The 25,398-nt window shown below is 32.6% G+C and overlaps 1 protein-coding gene and 1 long non-coding RNA gene across 30 annotated transcripts in view; both read right to left on the reverse strand.

The window, feature by feature from the left end:
• Positions 1 to 25,398, reverse strand: part of tay (tay bridge kinase) — a 366,957-nt gene that overhangs the window by 54,071 nt on the left and 287,488 nt on the right. The window contains exon 1 of one of the 29 annotated variants that reach the window (XM_076418203.1): positions 6,146 to 6,261. The exons of the other annotated variants lie outside the window; for them this stretch is intronic. Within the exon in view, the coding sequence (XP_076274318.1) occupies positions 6,146 to 6,193 (48 nt within the window). The 5' untranslated portion in view covers positions 6,194 to 6,261. Of the gene's footprint in view, positions 1 to 6,145; positions 6,262 to 25,398 lie in introns of those variants that run through there. 29 annotated transcript variants of the gene reach the window in all.
• Positions 20,016 to 24,428, reverse strand: LOC143205168 (uncharacterized). Its single transcript, XR_013007774.1, has 2 exons — positions 23,306 to 24,428; positions 20,016 to 23,267 (listed from the first exon to the last, which is right to left on the reverse strand). It is a non-coding gene; the product is annotated as an uncharacterized LOC143205168 (long non-coding RNA).

Raw genomic sequence — 25,398 nt, forward strand, 5'->3', positions numbered from 1 at the left:
ACGGGCTCCCTCTTGGATGCGTTGGTGCGGGCGTCCTCCTCTGGCATATTTCATCTCGGGAACGCGCCGGTATTTATAACAGTGCGACGGACGAAATCCCGAAGTAATTTGTCAACCGAGAGCGGGACACCGAAATTCGTATTTCGGGTTCGGGCGGGAGAAGTTCAACTGCCGTCGGCCCGTTTAACATCTGACATAATAAACATGCCATCTCCGAACCGAATTAAACGACGACAGCGCATTTTTCCCCGTGAAATATTCGTCGAATTTCATTTATATCGACCGCTTCCATCCGAAATTGTAATAAACCAGATTTAGTACCTGTTGATGAACCAATCAATTAAACTTGAACATGCTGAAACAGTTTCCTTTTTAATTAACTGGAAATAGATGATATAATGGTGATACAAAAACCCTAATTAATGACCTAAATCATAAAGTAGATATTAATTTAATTGCTATAATACCAGACATGTTGTTAAATCCCTTGGATGTCTACCCCACCTGTAGTACTTACCAGACAATATGCCATCTAATTACTACTTCCTCTGATGCCTCTGATGTTCTGACTCTAATAATTGGAAGAAATTACTGGAGATTACCTTTTATATTTAATGCCATGTTACGACTAAAACACTTGGAAAGTGGTCCAAATCATTATGATTCTCAAACTAGGGTAAACAGTTAGTAGAGACCTCAGCACAACTAAAAACAGGGTGACGAATACAGTGAACTACATCCAATATGCTTAGATATTTCAGTGTTCAGACAACGAAGTGTCCTGAAGTCGTTACCTCAATTTTAATTTCAACTGCCTCTTTCCGATATAAACCGGAGTCATTCAACTAAATTTTAACGTGTTAAAACATGTCTTACTTAATCATGTGAAAATAGTTGAGAGATAACGAGGATACAAAGTCCACTACTTAATGATCCAATTCATTAAATATATATTAATTTAATTTTTATGATTGATATATTAATTAATATATCATTAGTACTAGAGCAATCCGGTTATACATGCATTAGTTTAAAGCTCATTATTTATGCACAAAAAATCGTTTATGAATAGTATCACATATCACACAAGTTTTTGTTGATATCGCAGGACTTAACTTCTGGAATAATCTTCAACTGGACTTAACTGGACCTTTCTGGTCTTGGACAATCTCCAATTTTTCAGATCACTTTTTAAAAACGCTAGTCTTTAAGTTAGTAATAAAGGGACATAATCATGAGCCTTGACAACATATTACTGAGAAATAGAAATCTGTCTTCTATCTCTTTAGTAGTCAGATAAAAAGGTACATAGAGGAAAATTACTGATGTTAATGTATTTTGTAAAGAATATTGAATCATCCAATTACAATAAAATATATGATTTCTGACAGGTAGCATACATATATTTAATTACGTTCTTAAAAGTCTAATGCATTAGTTAAATAATAAATCAATTAGCAAATTAATAAATAATTACAATACACATTAAAATGTAAAGGAAGAGAAAGTTGATTAAATTAATAGAAAATTAATGTTTTTTTAAATCACTTTGACGGATGTCGTCATATCGGCATTATAAAACAGTACGGTGTTGATATAGAGGATAATAAGTACTAAATAAGTACTAAGAGTACTAAATCTGTTTTTTTAAATCCTAAGAAAGTTTGATATTTGGTAATAAACCCACAATGATGTTTAGCAGTAATGTGGATGGATGGAATACATTGAAAAATAATCGGTTTTCTATTGTATGAAGTGTTGTAAAAGTTGTGTCTTCGAAATGAAATTTAAAACATTTTTTATTGATAACCGTTTTTTAAAAACGTAATTTTAGTTTTGAACATTTTTTTGTATCTTAAAATTCTGAAATAAATCTACCAACAAAAACACCACTTGGTACTAACTCATACATGTTTAGTAATAATTATCACTTACTGTCTTTAACTGTATTTTTTTATAAGAATTTGTTGTAGATGGAACAACAGAATATTGTATTATGCACTAATCAATGTTTGGTAAAACCCTATCAATAAATTCCAATACTTCCAATATCTAGGATACATTACTCCATATAAATATCTCCAGATTTGGCGCATGCGCAATCTCCTGCATAGAATAAACCATAGAAAAGAATAAACTATATTGTCTTCCTTTTCTAATGGCGGTACATTCTCTTCGTGTCAAGTGATTTAAATTTTATTTTATAAGTAAGATGTAGCTAGAATTTGTTGAGCATGAAAATGGAAGAATGTGAAATTCAGAGTATCAGAGAAGGAGGAATTAGCCACCAAATTGATAAAATGTAAGAACAGTGTACAGTGATACTATGAAATAATTAAATTTAGTAGACCTGGATCAAATAAGCAAAACATAAAACTATCTATCTATCTATATATATATATATATATATATATATATATATATATATATATATATATATATATATATATAAATATATATATATATATATATATATAAATATATATATATATATATATATATATATATATATATATATATATATATATATATGGTTCTTGGAGTTCTTGTTAATTGTCTAAATATGTAAATTAATTTACATTTGGTGTATTTATATATATTGAAAGGCATATAGAAATTATTTTTATTATTTCATTTTATTCAGTACCTTTTTAAATAAAATGAGTTATTTCCAAAATTTTACCATTTTGATTTACCTCCTGAACCTATTTACCTGCTTATTTTACTTATTTTCGACATTAAATTTAATAATCACGATAAAAAAAATTTAAGTAAATAAAGTTGTATGGACCCATGCGCCAAACTCGGATTATTCTGTTTTACCATTAAATGAGACTGAATATGGGCATGCGCCAAATCCGGAGATATTTATGTAGTAATGTATCCTCATATATCTAAGATTTGTTTCAAAAACCTCCAAAATCTGATTTATTTTGACCGACTGATTATTTACGTTGGTAGTCAGATCGAATGTCGACAAGATTCGAATCATCATCACCACGGACACTTATGTCATCGGAGGATGCACGTGAGGGAATGTAATAAGCACGGATCGAATTCCAACTGGCCATTCGACACCGGACTATTTCCTGGAAAACGCGGCGGGAGTATCGAAAAAGCGGTAGCGGTCTTCTCCACACCGAAAAGCCGACGGTTGCGACATAATAAATTTTAATGAGGCGGCAACGTGAACAAATCGTCACTTGTCGGGCGCGATCATTCGACGCCTTTAATGACGATAATATGCGATGATGAATGTTATCGGTATCGTATGTCGTATCTCGGTGTTTGTTTGGGGAACGTGTCTTTGATGCCCAAAAAATACTTCATGTTTAGATGTTTTCGATGTCAATACTATGAATGACCTTAATCGTATTAATATTAGATAGGTGGAATTTTTGTTTTACTTTATATTACCCTTATCTTGCTGCTAAAACAGTTATACGAAATTTGTCATTGCTAATGCGAGACGACATTATCTTTTATTTCGTAAAACAACAGCCCTTGTATTCAATTTTTTTCATATTGAATAGAAACCTCAAAGATTAGCATGCCCCGCAATTCTCTTTTGTTATATTTTAGTATCCTTTCTAACAACTAGGGTTTATCTCGACTACAGCTACAGCTTCGAATCAGGGTCATCGGCATTAAAGGGTTTTCTAGTCTAGAAATTTGAAAAAATCGATTTTATTTTTCATATTTTCAAAGCTTAAACATTTAAGAATATGCCCTTAAGAGGATTTTTCAAAATTTAAATTATTTTCGGAGATATAGCTGTAATTTGGAGGAATAAGAATTGTTTGGCATTTTTTCATTTGTACGATAGCATCACTTTTCTAGATTAAGAATTTTTTTCTTTACTGGATTTAGATTACTAGGAAGGTTGCAATCGTGTCAGCGAGGGCACGCCATATTTTGGAGACCCCCATTTCATCAGCCTATAACTTTTTCAACTACATCAGCTGTTTCAACAATTCAACAATTTCATCAATATTCTAAAAAAATTGACAGTAAAAATATTATTTGTTCTTTTATTTAACTTAAAAAATACCTAAATATATATATATATATATATATATATATATATATATATATATATATATATATATATATATATATATATATATATAGACAGATTAAACCACTCACCAAAGTCATGGATATAACCCTAACTTTTTAGGACCCCTTGAAACTTTTCTAATAAAAACAGAAAATCGCGAAGGACAACTTTACGGAATTGATTAAAACTTTGTTTCAAAAACATTTTAATATATCTTGAACAATTGCTATTGATAATGAACTAAGAAGTACCTACAATTTCTTTTAATCGTCTCTCACAAGGCGAATATATTAATCTAAAAATAACTCCCACCTCCACCGCGTCAAAGAAAAAAGGACAACTTTACGCTCCACTAAGCACGAGACAATTCCCCATCACCTTTATTCGCCCATTCCCCCCCCCCCCCAACACCGCCACCCTTTTAACCTCGCCCTCGCCAACTTTTCGTCTCATATATTTTTTTCAAAACAATTAGGCACAATTTCATAAGAAAGCAATTTTTAAAGCGCCACACGGTCGTCCTCTTTCTTTCCTTCCCTCTGCTACGTTCTCTCCTTCGCCATCCACCAGATTTAATAAAAAAGCCATTACAAGCGTCGAGTCCCGCTTCGGTTCGGAAAGTTAAATAACTTTCGCAGGCGACGGGGGTTCGGGTGGGCGGCGTTGGCGACGATCTGCCCACCAAGCTGCCCCCCACCCGCTGCCCCGACGCTCCTTCGGTCATTATCGATTTGAATATTTTTAATGGGATTTTTTTCTCGTGTGAAGCGGCCGGTCTTCGATCTCGTTTATTCTATGGCTATTTCTTTGAAGATGGCACAGTTTCGATGGCTTTTTAAATATTATATATGAATTATAGTCGGTGGAGAGTAGCAGTGAACTTGCGCCATCAAGATGTATAATGTATTGCATATTGCAGTTTTGTAAATTCCTTTTAATATCAACAACGTTTCCTTCTCATTTTATTAAGAAGTTAAAAAAAAGAGAGAATGCTGACTGATAAGTTCGAACATGTAACTAAATCAGCCCGCAAAAGTCGTTCGGTTGTCAAATGTCCGGAAAATTCTTCAAAACATTAGTAATAAGAGGTTATAAACTAGCAAACGTCGTTTATCGCTTTGCTTGTTTTGATAATTTTCAAATCGTTGCTTAATATGTTTTATTATTCTGGTTGAAAATGTCGAGGACAAATAAATAGTTAGTCAGAAACAGATTATGTCTCTAGTTAATAACTTTGAACAGGAACGAGGTAATGGGGGCCCTTCTAACCCGTAAAATGCTTTAGAGAGGGAATTATTGATATTACTTAAAGTTAAGTTCCTGGAGTTTCTTTCGAAATTAAATTTATAAAATGTACAAAAACGGTGAGTAGTTTTTTTAATATAAAAATAATTTAATACAATTTTTCTAAAAAGTAGCCATAGAAAACCTATGGATATGTACCTTTTTGAGGGATATAAGTCATCACTTGAGTATAGACATAGATATTTTAAGATGGAACATTATGCCACCATTGATAAGACACTAATAAAAAGAGTGTAAAGAAAACGAAACTTATTGGAAAAAGGTAAAAGTTCGAATAACATTTGATTAGGTTTTGTTAATATAAACTAAAAGATCCCAACAAATGGTCGACAAAGGCTGTAATTAAGGATTGGCTTGCAAAACATAAATTAAATGTTAAAGATACCATATACTGAAATATTTCAAAGTATCACTTGGTAAATATAAATGAAATATTTAATTGTGTTTTATGTAATTGACATTTAATTTTTTAATGTATAGTAGTAATCTTGAAGATAGATGAAGATGCCGAAGTGGAGGATTGAATGAATAATAGGTGTAATAAGATATTTAAAATTTTATATTCTGCTTTCACCAACTGACCCCAAGAAACACTAACTAATTATGGAGATGACAATGCGGCAGAGTAATAACGGTGCTTACAAGAGAAATTTTTTCATTAACACAGTTTCCTGTTATAAACATATGGTGCTATTAGCACTGCAACATTGCAAAAGACGTACTGTCGACCATCAGCCAAGAAAAGTAATCGCGCTATATATGTGTGATATTTTTACTTACGACATCCTCGGGTTTCACCACTTTCCTTCTGTATACTTCTTTTTTCATGCTTCAATCTTTCGACACACACAAAGTCACCACCTGTTAAACAGTCCGACCCAAAGACCGAATGAATTCTGTTTCGGCTTCAGCAAAAAACAAACAACAAATCGTCCGACGTGTCTACAAATTTTAATTGCCATATTAAATATTAATTAGAACTCCCGATGGGCACCCATTAAAAAATAATTGGTTAATGAATTGAATGCTGATGGGCTAGCCCATGGTTATTAGACGACCAGCTGCAATGTTTCGACGTGACTACCGACGGTGTTTGGCTATTTTTCCTACTTTTTGTTCGCTCGTTTCAGTCGCTGATTGATGGAGACGATTCGGTTGAGCTGGTCAGAAAAACCAATTCAAAGTATTGATATTTCCGAGATTATTAATTCGTTTTTAATGGTGGTAACGTGACTGAAGGGGATATGTAACCTTCGATGCGGGACATGGCACGTACGTTGTTAAATTAATGTTCCACTCAATAGATGCTGAATGTGTAAAAACGGCGAATAAGCCACAGATACGAGGGTATTTTCAGAAATATCCGATCTCAGACTAAAAAACGAAAACAATTTAACAAAAAAAATCATTGTCCTTTTTAAGTTGCACAAATCCAATGCAAACTCATTTTTTATCACACGGGCTGAGAAATACCGGACGTAACAAATAAAACTGTTTTTTTTAAATTGGTTTTATTCATCAACGTAATCTCCGTCAAGAGCCACACAATCATTCCAGCGCCGCCCTAACAAAAAAAATTCTTTGACATATGCGGTTACGCTATATAATATTAACTGTTAAAGGTATTTCCTTTCTCAAGATGAGTCGATGAATATTACGTCACGCGCATCCCAAAATACCGAGATCATAACTTTACCAGCCGATTGTTATACTTTCGAGCGTTTTGAACGAGGTTCCCCAGTTGCTGTCCACTCAGATGACGATCGTTTTGATTCCAGAGTGAAGTGATCGATCCATATTTCATCCATTGTCATATATCGACGACAAAAATTGTGGTTTGTTACGTTTACATGTCCAAACACTGCTCAGAATTATCAACACGTTCTTGTTTTTGGTTAACAATGAGCAAACGCAGCACCCACTTTGAACAGAGCTTTCTCATAGTCAAATGCTTATGCAATATAAAACCAACAACCAACGTTCTTTTGATATCTTTACGATGTTAGAGCTAACACACGCAACCACCATTTTCGATGATTCAAAACGATTTTGTAGATTTTCTTTATTCATTACACTCTTATACGCAAACGAACTATTGGAAGAAATTACGACTAGAACAGGAGGATAAGTTTTTATATTGTACTATATCCATTTCAACTACATCCGAAAAGAGACGTAAAAACAGGACTAAAAAAAACAGTGGATGTTTTGGTAACAATAAGCCCGGCCATATGATTAAAATTGATGCAAAGCCGAATGAAGACGACTATCAGAAAATGCATTGTCAACAAGACTATAACCCCAAACATTGGTGAGAATTATTTCAGGGGTTCCTAGAGTAAAAAGGAAACGAAGGAATGTTACAAATAATAGAACGATCATCACAATCGCCAGATCTCTCTCCTATTGAATTAGTATGCGGTAAACCTAATAGGAAAGTGAGGAATCGATGTCCATCGAGCTCAGCGTAGTTCTAGGAATATTTACAAATTGAATATCCGAATAATTAAACAAATTGAAATAAAAAGAACTAGCAAAATTTGTGAACAAGTAATTAATGTTAACCTAATTTGTGCATGGTAACTCATAACATATAATATATATTTACACGTGTTAATTTTGGTTGTTAAATAAATGCAAATATACCAATCCTTTTTTTTTCAAATAACAATAATTCGATTAAGTTCGTTTGATATAAACAATACAACATGAGAACTAGCGGTAGAACTAGAATATGCCTCAATAAAAGAAAGCAACATTCGAATTAATAAATATTACGTCAAAATATGAAACTGTATTATTATTTTGATCATTAAAATCACATTTGGTTGCCATTAAACGTTGTACCGTTAGTCCATTAGTGATTTATTGAGTTAGTGACTAGATTTCACGAATAATTGAGGCAGATATGATGGAATTAAAATATTTGTAAGCAGTCGTTAAAGATGATAATGTAAAATCGTCTATTAAGATACATAATTGTCAATAAAACTTGTGTAACAAGTTTTGCAAGGATATCTTTAATATATTGAAAGAACTCCGAAGGTTTGCATTACTTCGATTTGAAAAAAAAACTTATCATAAAACATCAAAAACTTTAAGAAAACAAAACAGAATTAGATCATGTTACAGTTATTTTAAAAATAATTCCCTTTTCTTCTTTTTTATGCAATAGAATAGTTTGGTTACATATAAGATTAGAAAGTTTAGCGATAGATACAAAAGAAACGACTTCCCAATAAGTGTACAATTTGTTGATAAATTTGATCATTCCTTTTTATTGTAGGTTTTGCCACCTTAATTTTTTTAAATTGATAATAATGGCTATCTTAAAATAACAGTTGTTGACGTGTACGAGAGCACACACATTGAATAAAAAAAATGTATTTTCTCTGTTCCTTCTGCAAATTAATCCTCAAAGACGTGTTAAAATTGCAAACCTGAAATACATTGAGAGTATACACTAAAATAACTTAATTTACAGATTCAATAAAACAATAATATCAAATTACTAGTACAGATAATTACAGTTACTAATAGCTTTACAGTTACTAAATGGTACAAAATGACGAAGAATTATTGCATGCAGTTTAAAATAGATTACTGGTAAAAGATTTGAACAATAATTGCTGAAATATGAATCTGGCTTATTAGTCGGACACATTAAACTAGATACCCCTTTCTTTTTATTAGATTTTTTGTCTTTCTTAGGTAGAACGCGTGCACTAGTAAACAAAAAGGTAAGATGATGATAATTTTCCAACGCGGCCTACCTCTTTTATATTTCTATTGTTCATGATTATCTTTGGGGTTGGGGATTTATTCCTAATGTGTATAATGTAATGTAATAAGTGTTTATATTTATCTAAATTAATTATCTACAATTCCCTTTCGGCAGATAACTAGACGTAACTAGAAGTAAATGTTATTTTTAAATAAGCTAACAGATCATATTCTTAAACTGTCTTTGATGAGTACTACATTTTTTTATTACTTTCCAAATTTAAGGAACACCTTCAGACCATAATTGAACATATTAAACAATCAAGAAAAAACGCTGTTGCATGGGAACAATAATGAAATATTGAAAGTCTCCTGGTTACATTTCCTGAAAGGAACTTCCGACCAAAAGAAGATACATGGATTTTAGTCATGCCAACTTGTTGAAGATTTTACGGTTTCGCCCTTTTTAACCCGTATATTCCTGGTAATGACAATCAAGCAGATAATTTCAAGGTGAATAAACTTTATCTCAAAACTTTCCTCGCGTTTACGAAAGGGAAAAAAACAAGCAGAACTACGTTCAAAAATAACATTCAGAGTAATAAAGGTTACAATTAAATGAAAGGTATGTTAATAATTAATTAAACTAAATAACTAACGCGGTTGCTTTAATTAATGATAACATCGAGGAACAAAATTAATATACGGTCTATTAAAACGAGAAAATTAACGGTAATACCTGACCGTTTATTCGCTCCATAAAGTTCGTGGAATTATCAAGTTGATTTGCATTTCACTTCCAGATAAAAAAGAGGAGAAAATCATAAAGAAAACGCCGGATCAACGCGCGGCATATAAATATTTTTCGGGCGATTAAATTTAAATAACAGGCTGCTAATTACTCGAGAATTACGGCTTCGGTCTGTCGTTGTTTATCGGCCGTGTTGTTATCGGGGGCACACGCGTGTTATCCCGCACCGCACCCCTCCCGAATGCCACGAACATCGATATAATTCGGGGGACTCTCGAATAAGGCGATTTAATAAGGATTATTTTCTCGGTCCATTTTCGGCCGGTAATGATGCTGTTGGCCTTTTCTTTTATCGCTCTGACATCAATATGCCTAAAACAGATTTCTTTCGTCGTTCGGCTTTTCGCTTTAACTGTTTTTTGGCGTGATGTTAAGTAATTGATACAGGGGCTCCAGATTGAGTAATAAAAAACCGTTTCAGAAAAGATGAAATCATATTTCATTATTATAACAGCCAATATATTTTCTTTAAATATATATTTTCTCCTCTCAAGTAAATTAAAGTACTTCCAACTCTTGTGAAGTCTGTCCAATTAAATATATTTTACCAATTGAGTAGCATAAGTAATAACTATTTAATTATTCCGATCTGTTGCCTGCTGCAAGAGCAAAAACAGTCATCGGTAGTGTTTACTTCGAGTAGTAATAGTGTCAAGTGGTGTTACCTAATCTAATCATAGAAAATTAAACCATTATTGAAGCATATCACGTTTTTTTTCTGATATACTTCTTCAACTCTTTTGCAACATTTGTTATGTTTAGGATAGAATAGTTAGTAAATAGTAACAGTAAATAGCACAAGGAACAGAGAAAATAACAGAAAATCAATAAAATTTTAATTCAATGTCTGTAACTGTCATACACTTCAACAACTGTTATTATAAGATGGTCATAATTATCAATTTAAAAAAAATAGAGAATGAAGATGCCAAATCCTACGTTAACAAAAAGGAATGAACAAAATCATCAACAAATTATATACAGACTTATTGTGAATTTGGTTCTTTACTATCTATCGACAAACTTTTTAATCTTTATACCATTAAATGCAGCAATACTATTATTACCATAGCATAGAAAAGAATTGTGTTTAAGATAACTGTAACATGATCCAAATCTATTTTGTTTTCTAATAGTTTTTAATGCTTTAAGATCAGATTCATATTTATTTCAAATCGAACTCATTCATCAAACCTTCGGCGTTCTTTGAATCTATTAAAGATTCTTCGCAATACTTGTTGCATAAGTTTGTGTAAGTAATGGTTTGAGATGGTGCTACCTAATCATACAAAATCATACCACTTTTGAAGCAATGAATATAACGTCTTTTATGCAACATTTGTTATTTTTAGGTTATCGATTTCGCTGAACTACCTACCCCTTCCTCCGTTGACATGATTAAAAAAGGACGCTTGGGGAAAGTCGAGGACACATTCACCGGTACCACCTCGTATAGTTCACGTCTTTCTTATAGTAATAATAGTTCTCTTAAGATTTACGTGCTTATTATATTATTCATTGTTTTACTTAATATATGTCTTTTCCTTGTTTACATTGCTATTATTTAGAAGATGAAGATAAATTAATTGACGAATTAATTTAAACTTTGATCTTTCTTTCACGATCAAGTACTTACATGGATTATAGTATTTTAAATCATAAATATTATAATTATATTTTAATTATTAAATTATTATTTATATATAGTATATATAAATAATAAGTTTAATATATTTAATAATTTTTGTTCTTTTTGGTTAGTGGATTATGATTTACGAGGAGGAATCAAATATAAACGGTAATTATGTAAAACAGATTTATTGATCAATGGCATAAACAAGCTGAACAATTAACATTTTTCAATGTAGTCACCTCCGTGCTCGCCTACTTTTGTCAACGATTTCAGTAAAATTACCGCTTATGTTTGATTCCCCCTCCGTAATATAACTGAATTAAGTGAATTGATTCAAATTGACAATTTAAATACATATATTAATATATATATATATATATATATATATATATATATATATATATATATATATATATATATATATATATATATATATATATATAGTTTATAACATGCTTGACCTAAACACTTCTCTCTCTAGTAACAAAAATGTTTCCACCTTAAAATTTGATCCAATAAAAGTTTTAGGAATATTTTTTTGTTTTTTGTTTTCGGCCTTCAGACAGAAATAAAAAACCAGATACAATAGATTTCTGTATTACAAAAAATATCGATCCAAAAAAGTGTCAGGCAGAATCATGTTTCGACCTATCTTCTGATCATTCACCAATAATAGTAACACTTTCTTCAAAAATTACCATTAAAGATAAACCCCCTTCTCTGTGCAATAATAGAACTAACTGGTCTTTATTTAGAAAAAACTTCTCTCTCTAAATTTACCGTTGCAAACTGAAATTCATATAGAAATAGCAGCAATAAACATTATAAAAAATACACAGGAGGCAGCATATTCCGCGACTCCTAAGAGTGAAACATTTCCAAGAAAAAATACACATATATCATGTACATACATCATGTACAATATAGAACAAGATAGCAGAAAAAAGAAAGTTACGATGGAACTGGCAACAGCAAAGGTCTGAAGAGAATAATATAAAATTTAATAGGGCAATAAAAGAGCTGAAAGAACTAATACAAATTGAACAAAACCAAGGCATTCAAGAATACCTAGAGAATTTGACACCAACTGAGGCTACAGACTATTCGTTGTGGAAAGTCTATTACCGATAATCTTGAAAGTTTTCGAAAAACTATACATAAAGAAGCTAAACTATATAACAGAAAAAAGAAAAATTATTCGAACATCAGTTTGGCTTTCGCAATAAGCATGGGACTATTGAACAAGTGCATAGATTTATAAACAAAATAAACACTGACCTAAATGACAAAATATATTGTTCGGCTGCTTCTCTAGATGTATCTCAGGCTTTTGACAAAGTATGGCATACGGGCTTGCAGGTTAAACTAAAGGAACTTCTCCTTCATCGGGACTATCAGTTACAAAAATCGTATCTCACTGATAGAGATTTTATTGTAAATTAAGGCGACGAACATACCGAATTAAATCCCATCTATTCAGGAGTTCAGCAAGGTAGTGTACTGGGTCCAGTACTGTACCTTCTGTATAAGGCCGATTTACCCGCCACAAAAATAACTACTGTGGCAACATACGCAGGCGACACAGCAATCTTAGCATCCCATAAAGAGCCAGTCACAGCATCAATAAACCTACAAACCCACTTGAAGCAAATACAATTTTATGGTTGAAGACATGGCGCATTAAGGCAATCAAACAAAATCCACCCATGTAACGTTTACTCTGCGTAGAAGAACATGCCCACCAGTGAATATCAATCATCGTCAACTCCCCCAAGCAGAGCATGTTAAATATCTTGGTATGCACTTAGATCAACGCCTAACCTGGAAGAAGCACATACTCTTTAAACGAAAACAACTTGGACTTAAATTATATCAAATGTATTGGCTCATCGGGCGCAAATCCAAGTTATCAATAGATAACAAGGTATTGCTGTATGAGTCTATACTCAAGCATATTTGGTCATATAGAATCCAACTCTGGGGTACCGCTAGCAAATCTAATATATCCATCATTCAACGGTTCCAAAATAAAGTGTTGCGTGCCATTGTTGATGCTCCGTACTATATTTCAAATAAAGTATGTTTTATTATTTAATTAATATATTGTAGCTAGTCGTTTCCGTCTAACCTACAATTTGTCTTTTTGCTAACTTAAATCTAGGTATATAACTAGGAGGACCCATCGGCCCTAACTCAGTCTGTGGTGAAATAGTTCAAATAAAGTGATACAATTGTGTGAATTACTTCGAAAGAGTGTCAGTGCATCCCAACATACTCGCTAACGAGCTAAATATGCGACGTGATAGTGAAGTGCGTAGACTAAAACGTTTAATGCCACCTGATCTGATTACTGGACGTATAAAGACTTTAGAATAACAGGAGATCGCCTAATGAAGTGATTTTCTAACGCCATGTATATATAACATAGACATAAGAAATATTTACTGCCTACAGATTGTGGAATCACAAAGAGTAAAAAAAATGTTTTACTATTTCCAACTAAATATCATAAATTATATACAATAAATTGATAATGAAAAAATTCCCATAACTGACGAACATTTAATTTATGATACAATCAATAACGCTGATGATTCAATGTTCATGGAAGGTTACCCGAAAATACAAACACTATTAAAAATATAAAGGCCGAAAAGTGTCTTTGTTACGACATTTAACGAAGAAAAATCGTTCTTTCCTGCAGCATTTCCACTAATTAATTAGCCGGCGACAGTTGCGCTAATTCGGTTCATTAAACTGTATTAAACAATGAAGTTGACACGGCATGAAGTAGAACGGGCCCTTTTTAATCGAGTTACGATTACGGGGAGCGAGAGACCCTCGTCGCGCGCATTCGGAATGTTTACGTTATTCGTCCGAGGTGAAGAGGAGAGGATAGACGACGTGGGTAAGATGTCGGAATGCGCCCGAGGACGACTGCGATTTAATATTAGTGAGGTGAGGAATGCGCGATAAAGCCGTGAGCTTGAAGCAAATTGGATTCGCTTTTCAGGTGAGTTATGGCGATGATGGCGTTTATGGTTGAGATTAGTAGCTAACTCGTTGAAATTAGTAGGTGTGAAACTGTATTTTTGTGGTTTTTCATGCACCTTATTCTCACTCGCAGGGCCGTTGTGTAGGTATAATTGTTTATTGATGACTGTTGGCGATTAGGTATGAACCAAGTCAACGTATGAACTCATTTCATTATTAAATGGACGATGTACCAAAATTGGATTCACTCTTTAGGAGAGTTATGGTGATGTTTTTCAATAAGGTTAGGAATCAATTTTGAAATAATTAGATGTGATACTGAATTATAAGGGTCTTCTAATATATGACATTATTCATAATACTAGTTTTTCTCTGCTTATTTTATGTTTTAAATTTCGTCAATAGCTGGTTCGAAATTTAAAAAAGCTGATATCGTATTTTTTTTAGATGATGCCAGGAAGTATAATGCAGGTGAACGTCTAAAAGTTATATTAGAGATTATAAAAGTGTGCTTCTAACAGTGCAAAATATATGAGTTTGGTGATGTTATATCATTATTAATAGTGACATAAAAATCTTAAATATATAAAAAAAGATGTTAACATCACTAAATTAAAGAACTGTTTTGGTTTCTCGGAAGACACTTCTAATTTAGCCTAAGATTAAAGACAATCAATCAGTTATAATGCTTATTTGGACTAGGAGGTTGGATGGGGTTGTATGTATAGGGAAGACATGAAGTTGACTATTTTACTAAAATATCAAACAAACTAGTAATCAACGTACGTATCAAAAACAAAAATTTCTAGATTAATTACCAATGTTTATCGCTACGTAACCAAAGAAGTGATGCACGATAAATAATTAAATCACAGCAAAGTGGAATCAATAAAGCGAAATGACAACCAAACCACACAAACTTGTAATTTTCCCATAAGTATTCTAATTTTAAATTGGGAAATATATAGTGATGTATTTATCCCACACTCGTCTTTCTTGTGTATTGTTACTAGTACAACAATTCAATAGCAATAAATTAATTCGTAAATTTAGATATTACTAAGCATATCTATTGTAACATAATAAAAAGACTAGGTCACCTATTACCCATTTTACGCACAAGAAAACTAGTAAAAAATTCATTCTAATATAAATGTATTTATTCAAAACATTATCAAATACTAAGCATCACTCAATTCAGAGTTTAATTTAAAATTAAAATTATCTTACCAGTTTGGACAAAATTTTAATGGGGTCAAAAACAGTAATATAGAGTTTAAAATAATATATCTAATGATGAATATAATAGATTAAAAATATGATAACATAATAATCAGTAATTCAAACGCATACGGTAGAGAAAAAAATATGGATAAAGCCCTATAAATGACAAATGACAAGCAAGCTTGAACAAATCTTGACATCTCCAGGGAACCTTCAAAATGATTGACATATCCGATAATTCCAATTTCTTGGCACAATCATAGTTTCAATTCTATGGAATAGACGCTGTCATAATAATTTTCAAATTTACAAAATAATTTGGCTGGCAATAATTGGCCTGACTCTGTCCTGCATTTAATTATTCTAAAGTTAGTGACATATTGGCTTCTCATACTTCCATAGTTCCTTCATTGAAGAGCAATGGCCTTCAGTAATCCTTAAAAAATGCAGTGTACAGTTTATCCTTGCATTATTCAAGGTACATAAACACAACACTAAATGAGTTCCTAACTTGGCATGTAGTTCCTAACTTGACACCACCATTTAACCTTTCCAACACCCCTTTACAAAAGTAGCCCTAACCTTCAAAGGACAAGAAATTCCTTGCCAATAGCGAAGGTTAAAAGAATCCTTCAGTGAAATAGGTTTGACTAAAGTTAAAAATTGATGATTCACGAACCATAAGACTTAAATTGAATTTTACATAGACAATGAGAGTTTATTATATATGATTATAAAATGTTACAGTAGTCAGATATTAGAAGTCTATCACATATACAACATAAATATATAACTAGAACTTAACTCTATGATCTATATATTGATATTTGTTATGTAATATTATTTCTTTATCAACAATTTCTAAAAATATATTACAACAAAGAACCGTCAGTGGTAGCCAATACGAAAGAAAAGAAAGAGAAAAAAAACAACAAAAAAATATATCCGATCTGATTCAAAGGCGCGTTCCCATTTCTTCCTGAGGAAGTTATTTATATTCTTCATCGTTCCCATTTTCTCCCTCATCGTATGATAAGTCATATTTAACCAGGAATCATCAATTCTGCCGCCGTAGCCCGTAGCCGAACTTCTCCCGGACTTTTTCTCTTTCTCTCGCTCCCCTTTTTTCCCCTGTGTCAACTTTGCCGTATCGGGTCGTTTTATACGTTTTTTTTCTACTTTCATCCTGCCGAGTCACCGGTCTCGAGCCCTCCCGGTCGTAAATTTAATTGAACCTCGAACAATAATCAATTTATTGACCGAAATATCTCGGGAAAATGGCAAAGTTTTCCTTCTGGATGACAACATTTACTAATTTATATATTGAGGAAATCAAAACGAGAGATATATAAACATACGTGACCTAATCTCTAGGGTTTGATATATGAGGGGGAACAGCTATAAATAAATACACTGTTGAATGAATAAAATATCAGTCAAAAACATTTTTCCTGATATTTTAGAGTTTCTATTTTAATAAGTAATGTTTATCTGGCCTGGACCTACTGTTTAACGTGGAATCGAAATAGGTCTGGCGGCCGCTGAGAAAATATAAAAATAGGGATATTTTTAATAAACCTTTAAAATTAAGTATTAAAATGCATTAAACATTTAAAATTATATACCAATTAAAAGATTTATTAGAAATAATTAACAGGTTCTTAGAATATTTTAGAAATGCCTTTTCTTTAATAATCGATAAAATACCGATTGGCCAGTGGCCACCTCAGATAGAAGATCAATTGAAAAATCCCCGACCTACCACAGGTAAAATACATTTTTTGGCAAAATTAGTTTTTTTATTCAACATAATTCCCTTCAAGGGAGATATACTGATTATAGCGACCCTCCAATTTTTCGATACTATTTTTGTAGTACGATTTGTCTTTTGCTTCAAAATAGGCCTCAGTTTTGGCGATTACCTCTTCATTCGACGAACATTTCTTCTTAGCGAGCATTCTTTTGAGATCTGAGAACAGGAAATAGTCCCTGGGTGCCAGATCTGGAGAATACGGTGGATGAGGAAGCAATTCGAAGCCCAATTCAATGATTTTTGCTATCATTTTCACTGACTTGTGACACGGTGCATTGTCTTGGTGAAACAGCTTTCTTTTTCTTCAAATGCGACCGTTTTCGGCGATTTCGTCCTTCAAACGGTCCAATAACGTTATGTAATAGTCTCTGTTGATGGTCCTTCCTTTTTCAAAGTAGTCAATGAAAATTATTCCATGCGCATCTCAAAATACAGACGCCATAACCTTGCCAGCCACCGTTACGTTTTCCCACGCTTTGGAGCGGGTTCATCGTGTGCAGTCCACTCGGATGATTGTCGATTGGACTTCGGAGTGAAATGATCGAGCCATGTTTCATAGATTATCACATATCGACGCAAAAACTCGGATTTACTACGCTTGATCCATTTTTTTCGCAATAACAAAAGTTGCTTCACTCAAAATGATATAATTTACAAAGTAATGATCCGACAGCTGTCAAATTTATACACGCATTTTTTGAGGGTTAGGGTTAACTAAAAAGATAGGAATTTAATTCTGGTAGCGCCATCTATATGTCATGCTGGGGACTTTTCAATTGACCTGTTACGTGGATTAAGGTCACATCTTAAAAGCCCCAAAAGTAATTTCGATTAAGAAATTACATTATACATAGCGTTCCTTCTAATTTTCCTACGACTTCAAACAATATTTAAAGACAGTACAGAGCAATATTTGCGTTAATAAATCATATTTCTTGTAAACGTCAATTGTAACGAAATCAAAACGACCAATTACTCGGCGTTAATTCGATTAATTCGAATTCGGAGCCCATAAAGAATTCACAGCAACATTCAACTTAAATAATAATTAAAATTAATAACCGCCCTGTCCGTCTGGCATCGCTCCATCCAAACGGCCCCCAACCCCCATTGCCAACGTCCCGGACATGCCGGAATTTCTCGATCAAATGGTTGCCGCATATTAATTAGTTTCGGTCTCTCTCTCTGCAGACGGTGTAATTCCATTAAATTTACTTCCCCTGGGGAGAGAGGGCTGGCGGTGGCGGCGGCAGCCGTAGCAGCGTAGGGTAGGAAGTCTGGGGAAATTATTAATAGGAAATGAGAACATTTTGCCTTGGAGACGCCCGTCGAAATTGGGGATGTCTGGGGTTATATCTTGTTAGGTATACAAATAAGTTTTGGAGTGTTGTTTCGCGCGAGTTCTTTATCTTTATCAGCTGGTATCAGCCAGTAAACATCCATCATATTGACGGAAAAGATGCTTTGTCAGACAAATATAACATTAAATGAAAATTCCTCTCACGCAGTGAATGAAAACTAATGGATTTTTAGCAAATTATAAATATAGAACCGTTGCCATAATACACAAGGGTAGACTGAAAATTGAAACGTACTTGTACCATGTATTTTGATCAGTGATATCCATTGGTGAAAATATGCAAAATTGTAATTTTACATGGACTACATTCATATGTATGACATTATTTCAGTTGTTTGGCATGAATAAATCTGTTGCTGAAGCCCATTATGCATATATAGAAACATATTGTTTAAGCGATTTAAAAATGGTAACTTTGATGTTAAAACAAATGGCCTGGAGGACTAAAAAAGTTCGAAGACATTGATTTGCAAAACTTGTACTCTACATTTCCTCCAATTTTTTCATCAGAAAGTAGAATGTAATCGATAACCACGATATCATAAATATGTCCAACTGTGAAATTGTAATTGTATTAATAAAAAATGAAATAGAATGAAAAAATAAAAGGGTAAAAAAATGGACAATAATGTCTGAACCCAATTTACTAATATCTTATGGCTGATAAAGAGCATTTTTTAAATATCATCCTTTGTTTTCTTATACGATAATGATTCTTATCATATTAGTTGCAGATACATCACCTCATGAAGTGCAGTGGCATAGGTTGTATACAAAAATATATGTTCTTTATTTTGTTAAATTATTAATCAGATATAATAAAAATATAAAGGAATATTAGTACATTCTTTTTTAGGGCAATTATTGATCTATATAGTTAGTCACACTTAAAACAATTAGGTACAACATTTTATTTTTATTTAATTTAAGAAACTTGTTATTTTATCTTGAAATCTGAACTGAATCTTGAACAAAATCTTGAGTCTCAACCAATACAATAGTGTTTTGAAAATATAAAATTCATTTCTAGTTATCTAGTTATTTCTAGTTTAATTATTACTAGGTTCACATGGTTCCCATAATTTCTTAACATTTTTGTTTTTGGAAATACTAGTACGTGCATTATAGTTATCTTTTCATTCGACTTAACTATACGCCTATTGGTGAAGTAATTCTTATTTTCATTTAACGGTTGTTTTCTTTATTTGTCTTGCTAGAGAGTCCCATAAAACTATATTTCATTTTTGTTAGGCAAAACTAAAAAAGATACAGTATTATTACGTTTATTTGCTGTGAATAACTTGATTCAATATTGCTCTTTATTAATATGAACAAATGTAATGTAATCAAACTTAATAATGATTCAACATATTTGAATTCAAACCTTATAGAAGCAGTTGTTTGATTATGTAGTGACGTATACTTTTTTGCCACCAATTATAAATTTTATTTTATGATAATAAAACAATGAAGATATTATAAAGAAACAGATGAATAAGAGAGAGATTTTTAAATAAAAAAATATCGATACTTTTGATAGCACGTATATAGTCAATAGGTCGTTGTATTGGCCAGTATCGGTACCAGTATTGACAGACCTCAAGTGGTCGCCCAAAATCAGCAGTAGCTCGAACAATATAAAAAGTTCACAAAATATAATTTTTACAATATTAGTTCAGAATTGAATATACCAAATCGACGACAATTCAAAGCATTGTTGGAAGTTGTTTAAGCGAAATCGAAAGGATAATAATCATCTAGTACACACCTGAAGCAAAAAGATCTTCAACTGAGCGAATAACAGCTGGCGAAAATCAAAGAAAAAAGTCACAGAATCATGCGAACATAAAAAAATGTACTTTCTTACATAAACCGAAGATTTACTGAACAAAACAATTCCCGCTTTCCCAATAAACGACTCAATAACCGACACCTAATTCTATTCGGTTAATTTTGTCGCGTAAATTTACATTTTACTAAGTGGATTCGACACAAGAGGAGGGCGTGTCATTAACGCCGTCGACTCTCTCCGCCATCGCCGCTAATCACACCTTATCCGACTCAATTTTCGTGCCAGAAACGTTCTGGATTAATTAGCGTCTGGAGCCAGGACTCCGAAACTAGATTATCGCACCGGCTGCGCCACCTTGCGGCACTTTCGCGGGATGCACTTAATGCCGACGGCGGGGGGAGGTCCCTCGCTGCTGCCGCTGCAGCTACTAGATAAAATCTCCTTAGTGGAAAAAGAATTAAGCGAACTTAATTCAGTCTACCGGATCAGGTGCGTCTGTTTAAATAAGTGACAGAGATTACTGCAAAGCTTAATATTCTGAATATTATATGATGAGAGTTTAGGGTATGTTATTTGACTTGGTGAATGGAGACAGGAACGAAATGAAACAGTGATGTTTACATTATGTGACCGTTATTTATTGACGATATAAAATATTAACGAAATACAAATAAATGAAAGGTATCGGCGCTGCGTTTACCTGTTGACGAGGCTTGGGCAGTCGATGGTGGCACGTCTAAACCAAAGGATGGTCGGTTACTGAATGATTGAAAGTACCCTTCAATAACATCGCTGATAAAAGTCTCGGGGTTGCCAGATAATCGTTATCATTTCATAGTTGGTGCTGCTAGCACCCCGCCCGTGTTCAGCATCTGGGATTATATTTCTGGGTATTTTGTAGACGTTTATTCTCCACGATGTAAAATTCCACATGCCTCAAGGTCGTTACAAGAATTATTTCTACCTGATATATAATCATTTCACTGTCTAAGTAATGTTTTCAATATTGTTAAATAGGTCGAATTCTGTGACAAAAAGCACTGTTGCTCTACTTTATTTTAAAACAGACCTTTAGCCTTATAAATGCATTACTTCGCTGGAAACAACATTCGGGCAAGGCTTAAAATAGTGTTGGAAATTATCAAATGAAAACGACTATCGATTGTTTAGTAACTGACTAATATTTGCTATCCACTGTTACATTTGGTTAGTTTCAGACGTAACTATTTCATTCGAATGTTGTATTAATTACTATACTCAGTCGCGGGTGAAACATTCCTTACTATTTTAATCTGATTAGTTTTTAAAGTTCTGGCTTCGCAGTTTGAGCCGTGACCCTGAGAGTACTGTGTTGATTTTATGCTCATATAGACTTATTTATATTCACCTACTAATAAAACTCTTCATATGTCAATAAGTACAAAAAGTGTTATTATCCCATACAGTAACAATGAATCTTCAGGTAAAATTTCTTAGGAAGGAGCACGTTAAAAAGAAAAAAAAACTCGAATAAAATCAATCCCAATATAGTTAATATATTGATGTATGTTTTATTTGGAAAATATTAAAAATAACAATGTACATTAATACAAAAACATTTAGGAATCCTTTTTCAATATCACCTTTTAATATAATGGGCTTATACTTTTGAACTTTGGCAGCTATTGTGTCATTATTCTTTTCATCTTTATAAATCAACAGAACACTAAAATATAAAAATAATTCTACATCATTTGAAATGAAACTATTCCTTAGAATATAATAAAATCCAACAATTATCTCTTTCCTTTTCTTTCCCAAAATTAGTACGAGTAGGAATACGCCTTCGAAAAAACAAAAAAAATTCTTAATTACACATTCGAATGAAATAGTAATAACTAATTACATTTATTATATGTCATTGTTACTGTCCAAATATTAAAATACGATGAAACATATTTGAGGTTATTATCCAATGCCTTTTTTATAAATTGAAAGTAACACTAAAATAATAAAATTAATGTCACTTGCCAACTTAAAATGAACTGATTTCTAAAACAAAAAAATACAAACAATTATCTCTATCCTTTTCTCTCTCAATCTTAGCACGAGAAATAATTATAATTTTCATTCGACTAGTTTTTTAGCTGATGTAAAGAAAAATGGATATTCAATTGATTAATTATGAATAATTTGGAAGAAATTCTGTCGTTAAGCTTATGGGCATATTGCATCCAGGTACATGGTACATCCAGGTACCAGGTGCCAACTAGTGCAATATAATTTAGTCATTTCTGTACTGACTACTAAGGAACCCATGAACCTGGGCATTGAAAAACTTGAACAGACTCATCACATGTCAATAAATACTTTTTCACTATGTTAATGATGAACAGACAAAACGTCTTAAAAGGACTAAGCTTTTGAACCACTGTAACAGTGTCATGTTAGTGTAAAAGCAGAGCGTAGTGTTAGTATACATATTAACATTAGTGCAAATAAGTTCATGAAAGCTAGGAGAGTTTGTGAAAGAAACATAAGAATGCGAAAATCTTAGGTTTTGTATAATATTACTCATTGAAAATGTATTTCTCATTGTCAGTAAAATCACTGAGATACTGTTTAACAATATTAAACAATTGAAAAAAGCAAAGATTCACATGTGTACAGTGGCTTCATAGATAAAATATGAGTTCTTACATTGAACAATAGACACATTAAGCGCAAAGATGGTGATGTAGATCTAACGAAATGTTTGAAAAATAAACTAACTAAACGAGACCAAAAACAAAGAATTGATCTTTATAAGTATATATCAGCAACTAAATATTCGTTTAACTCTTCTCTAACATCCCTTTGTGTTTTTCAAATGTGATTATCCGCATACGAAACAGTAAAAATAACGTCGACTTTTTCTCGAACCTAGCAGACAATCTAATCAAAAGAAAAAAAAGGTATTTTCAAGTCTACATCACCATATATCCCATTAAAGACCGAAACTTTTTGTTACGAAACCAGTATATCGACAGTATTTCGTACTTTATTAAGGACTGTTTGTTCCGAGCCGGATAAAATTTATTCCAGACCTTTTCCATTCTCTTTGCCAAACTACTTTGCTATACTGATCGGAAACTATAACTCCTCCGACACAACTGCTGAATTAACTAAGGAAATGTTATTTTTCAAAGGACAAAGGGCCCGTTTCCCGTCTCACCACCCCTCCCCCGACCCGTCGCGTCTTCCTTTCCGCTCTCTATCCGTTCAACCGACGAAAAACTACTCTTTCCCGTTTTGCGTCATTCTCTCCGCTTTTCTTTTTACTCGAAGTAATGGTGGCGATTTGTTCGATGGTCTCTTCGGAGGTTTCTCTCGATGTTTGCTTATTCCAAACGTGTGCTGTAAATCTCCTTATTTTTCTTTTTTCCCCTCACCATTCTCCCTTGCCGGGGTTCTCAGATTTATTTAGATTCGCCTGACTATTGATTCTGAAGTGATTTTATTGGTGTGTCGTAAAAGTCACGACTTGCTCCTTTGTAACAGCTGGCATCGGTATATTTTTGACTGTATTAAAATGATTACATCAACAGAAGCTTGTAGGGTAAATATTAATAGTTTCAGTTATTGATGTAAATATTTAATTAGATTCTCAATTAGAATGACACTGATGCGATATAATTAATATAGAAATTACTTACGTCCGCAATAAATGCATCGGGGATCTTAGAACAACTCACCTAAAACAAAAAGACAAATATTAGTATGATGCTCATAACAAATATGCTATGAAATGAATAATGAAAAAAGCTATTTCAGAAAATTTTACAAAACATCTGCTATAACATTACCCATCCATCATTAAACGTATATAGATAATTAAAATGAAAAAGAATAAAAATGACTAATCTAGAAGGGGATGGGAACAAATTCATCTAGTTTAAAAAAAGTACAGTACGATGTTTAACTGTTAAATAAGGTTATAATGATTATTAGTTGACATATCATCATACCAAGGTTGAGGCAAGTATACAAATCACTATACTGTTGAAACCAGTTGTATTTACGGGGCCTCAACTTATCTTGATAAGAAGGTATTTATAAATTAGAAAAAAAATCGATTTTTCATACTTTCAAAGTTTAACCCTTTAAGAATATGTCCTCAAGAGGATTTTTCAAATTTAAATTATTTTAGAACATATTACTGTTTTAATAACGCAACATATAAAAACGAAATTTTAAAACTTTTGACACGGTTCACATGATATTTCAAGACCTATTAAACCCAGTGAGTGAAATTTGGAGTGAGGTTTCCCTATACATATTTCAATTCAGTAAATATCAAACCTCAAATTTACAGAAGACATTGCATATAGTAAACAAAATATACCAAAAACTATACCCAAAGGATATGAAACCACTCTGAAAGTCACTGTTTGGCTTATAGGTTGCTATACCTCATACTTTTACCTAAAGGTCCTAGATGAGGTAAATGATATGGAAAACTAACAGCGGCGGTTCCTCAATAAATGCACATGTGCACGTGCACTCCCAAGTATAATACTTTCTCTTGAAAATCAATCTAATTAAATTCCTGTCATTATTTTAATAATTCTTTTTATAAAAAAAAAACGATTCATCATAAACTTGAAATTAATATACAAAGAATTTCTTCTCTGATGGCAAACGGAAAGCTTAAACCTATCAATT

This window comes from Rhynchophorus ferrugineus, unplaced genomic scaffold, assembly GCF_030347505.1.
Source record: "Rhynchophorus ferrugineus isolate W39M unplaced genomic scaffold, kcgeb_rfMv2 rfM1, whole genome shotgun sequence".
NCBI classification, from domain to species: Eukaryota; Metazoa; Arthropoda; class Insecta; order Coleoptera; family Curculionidae; genus Rhynchophorus; species Rhynchophorus ferrugineus.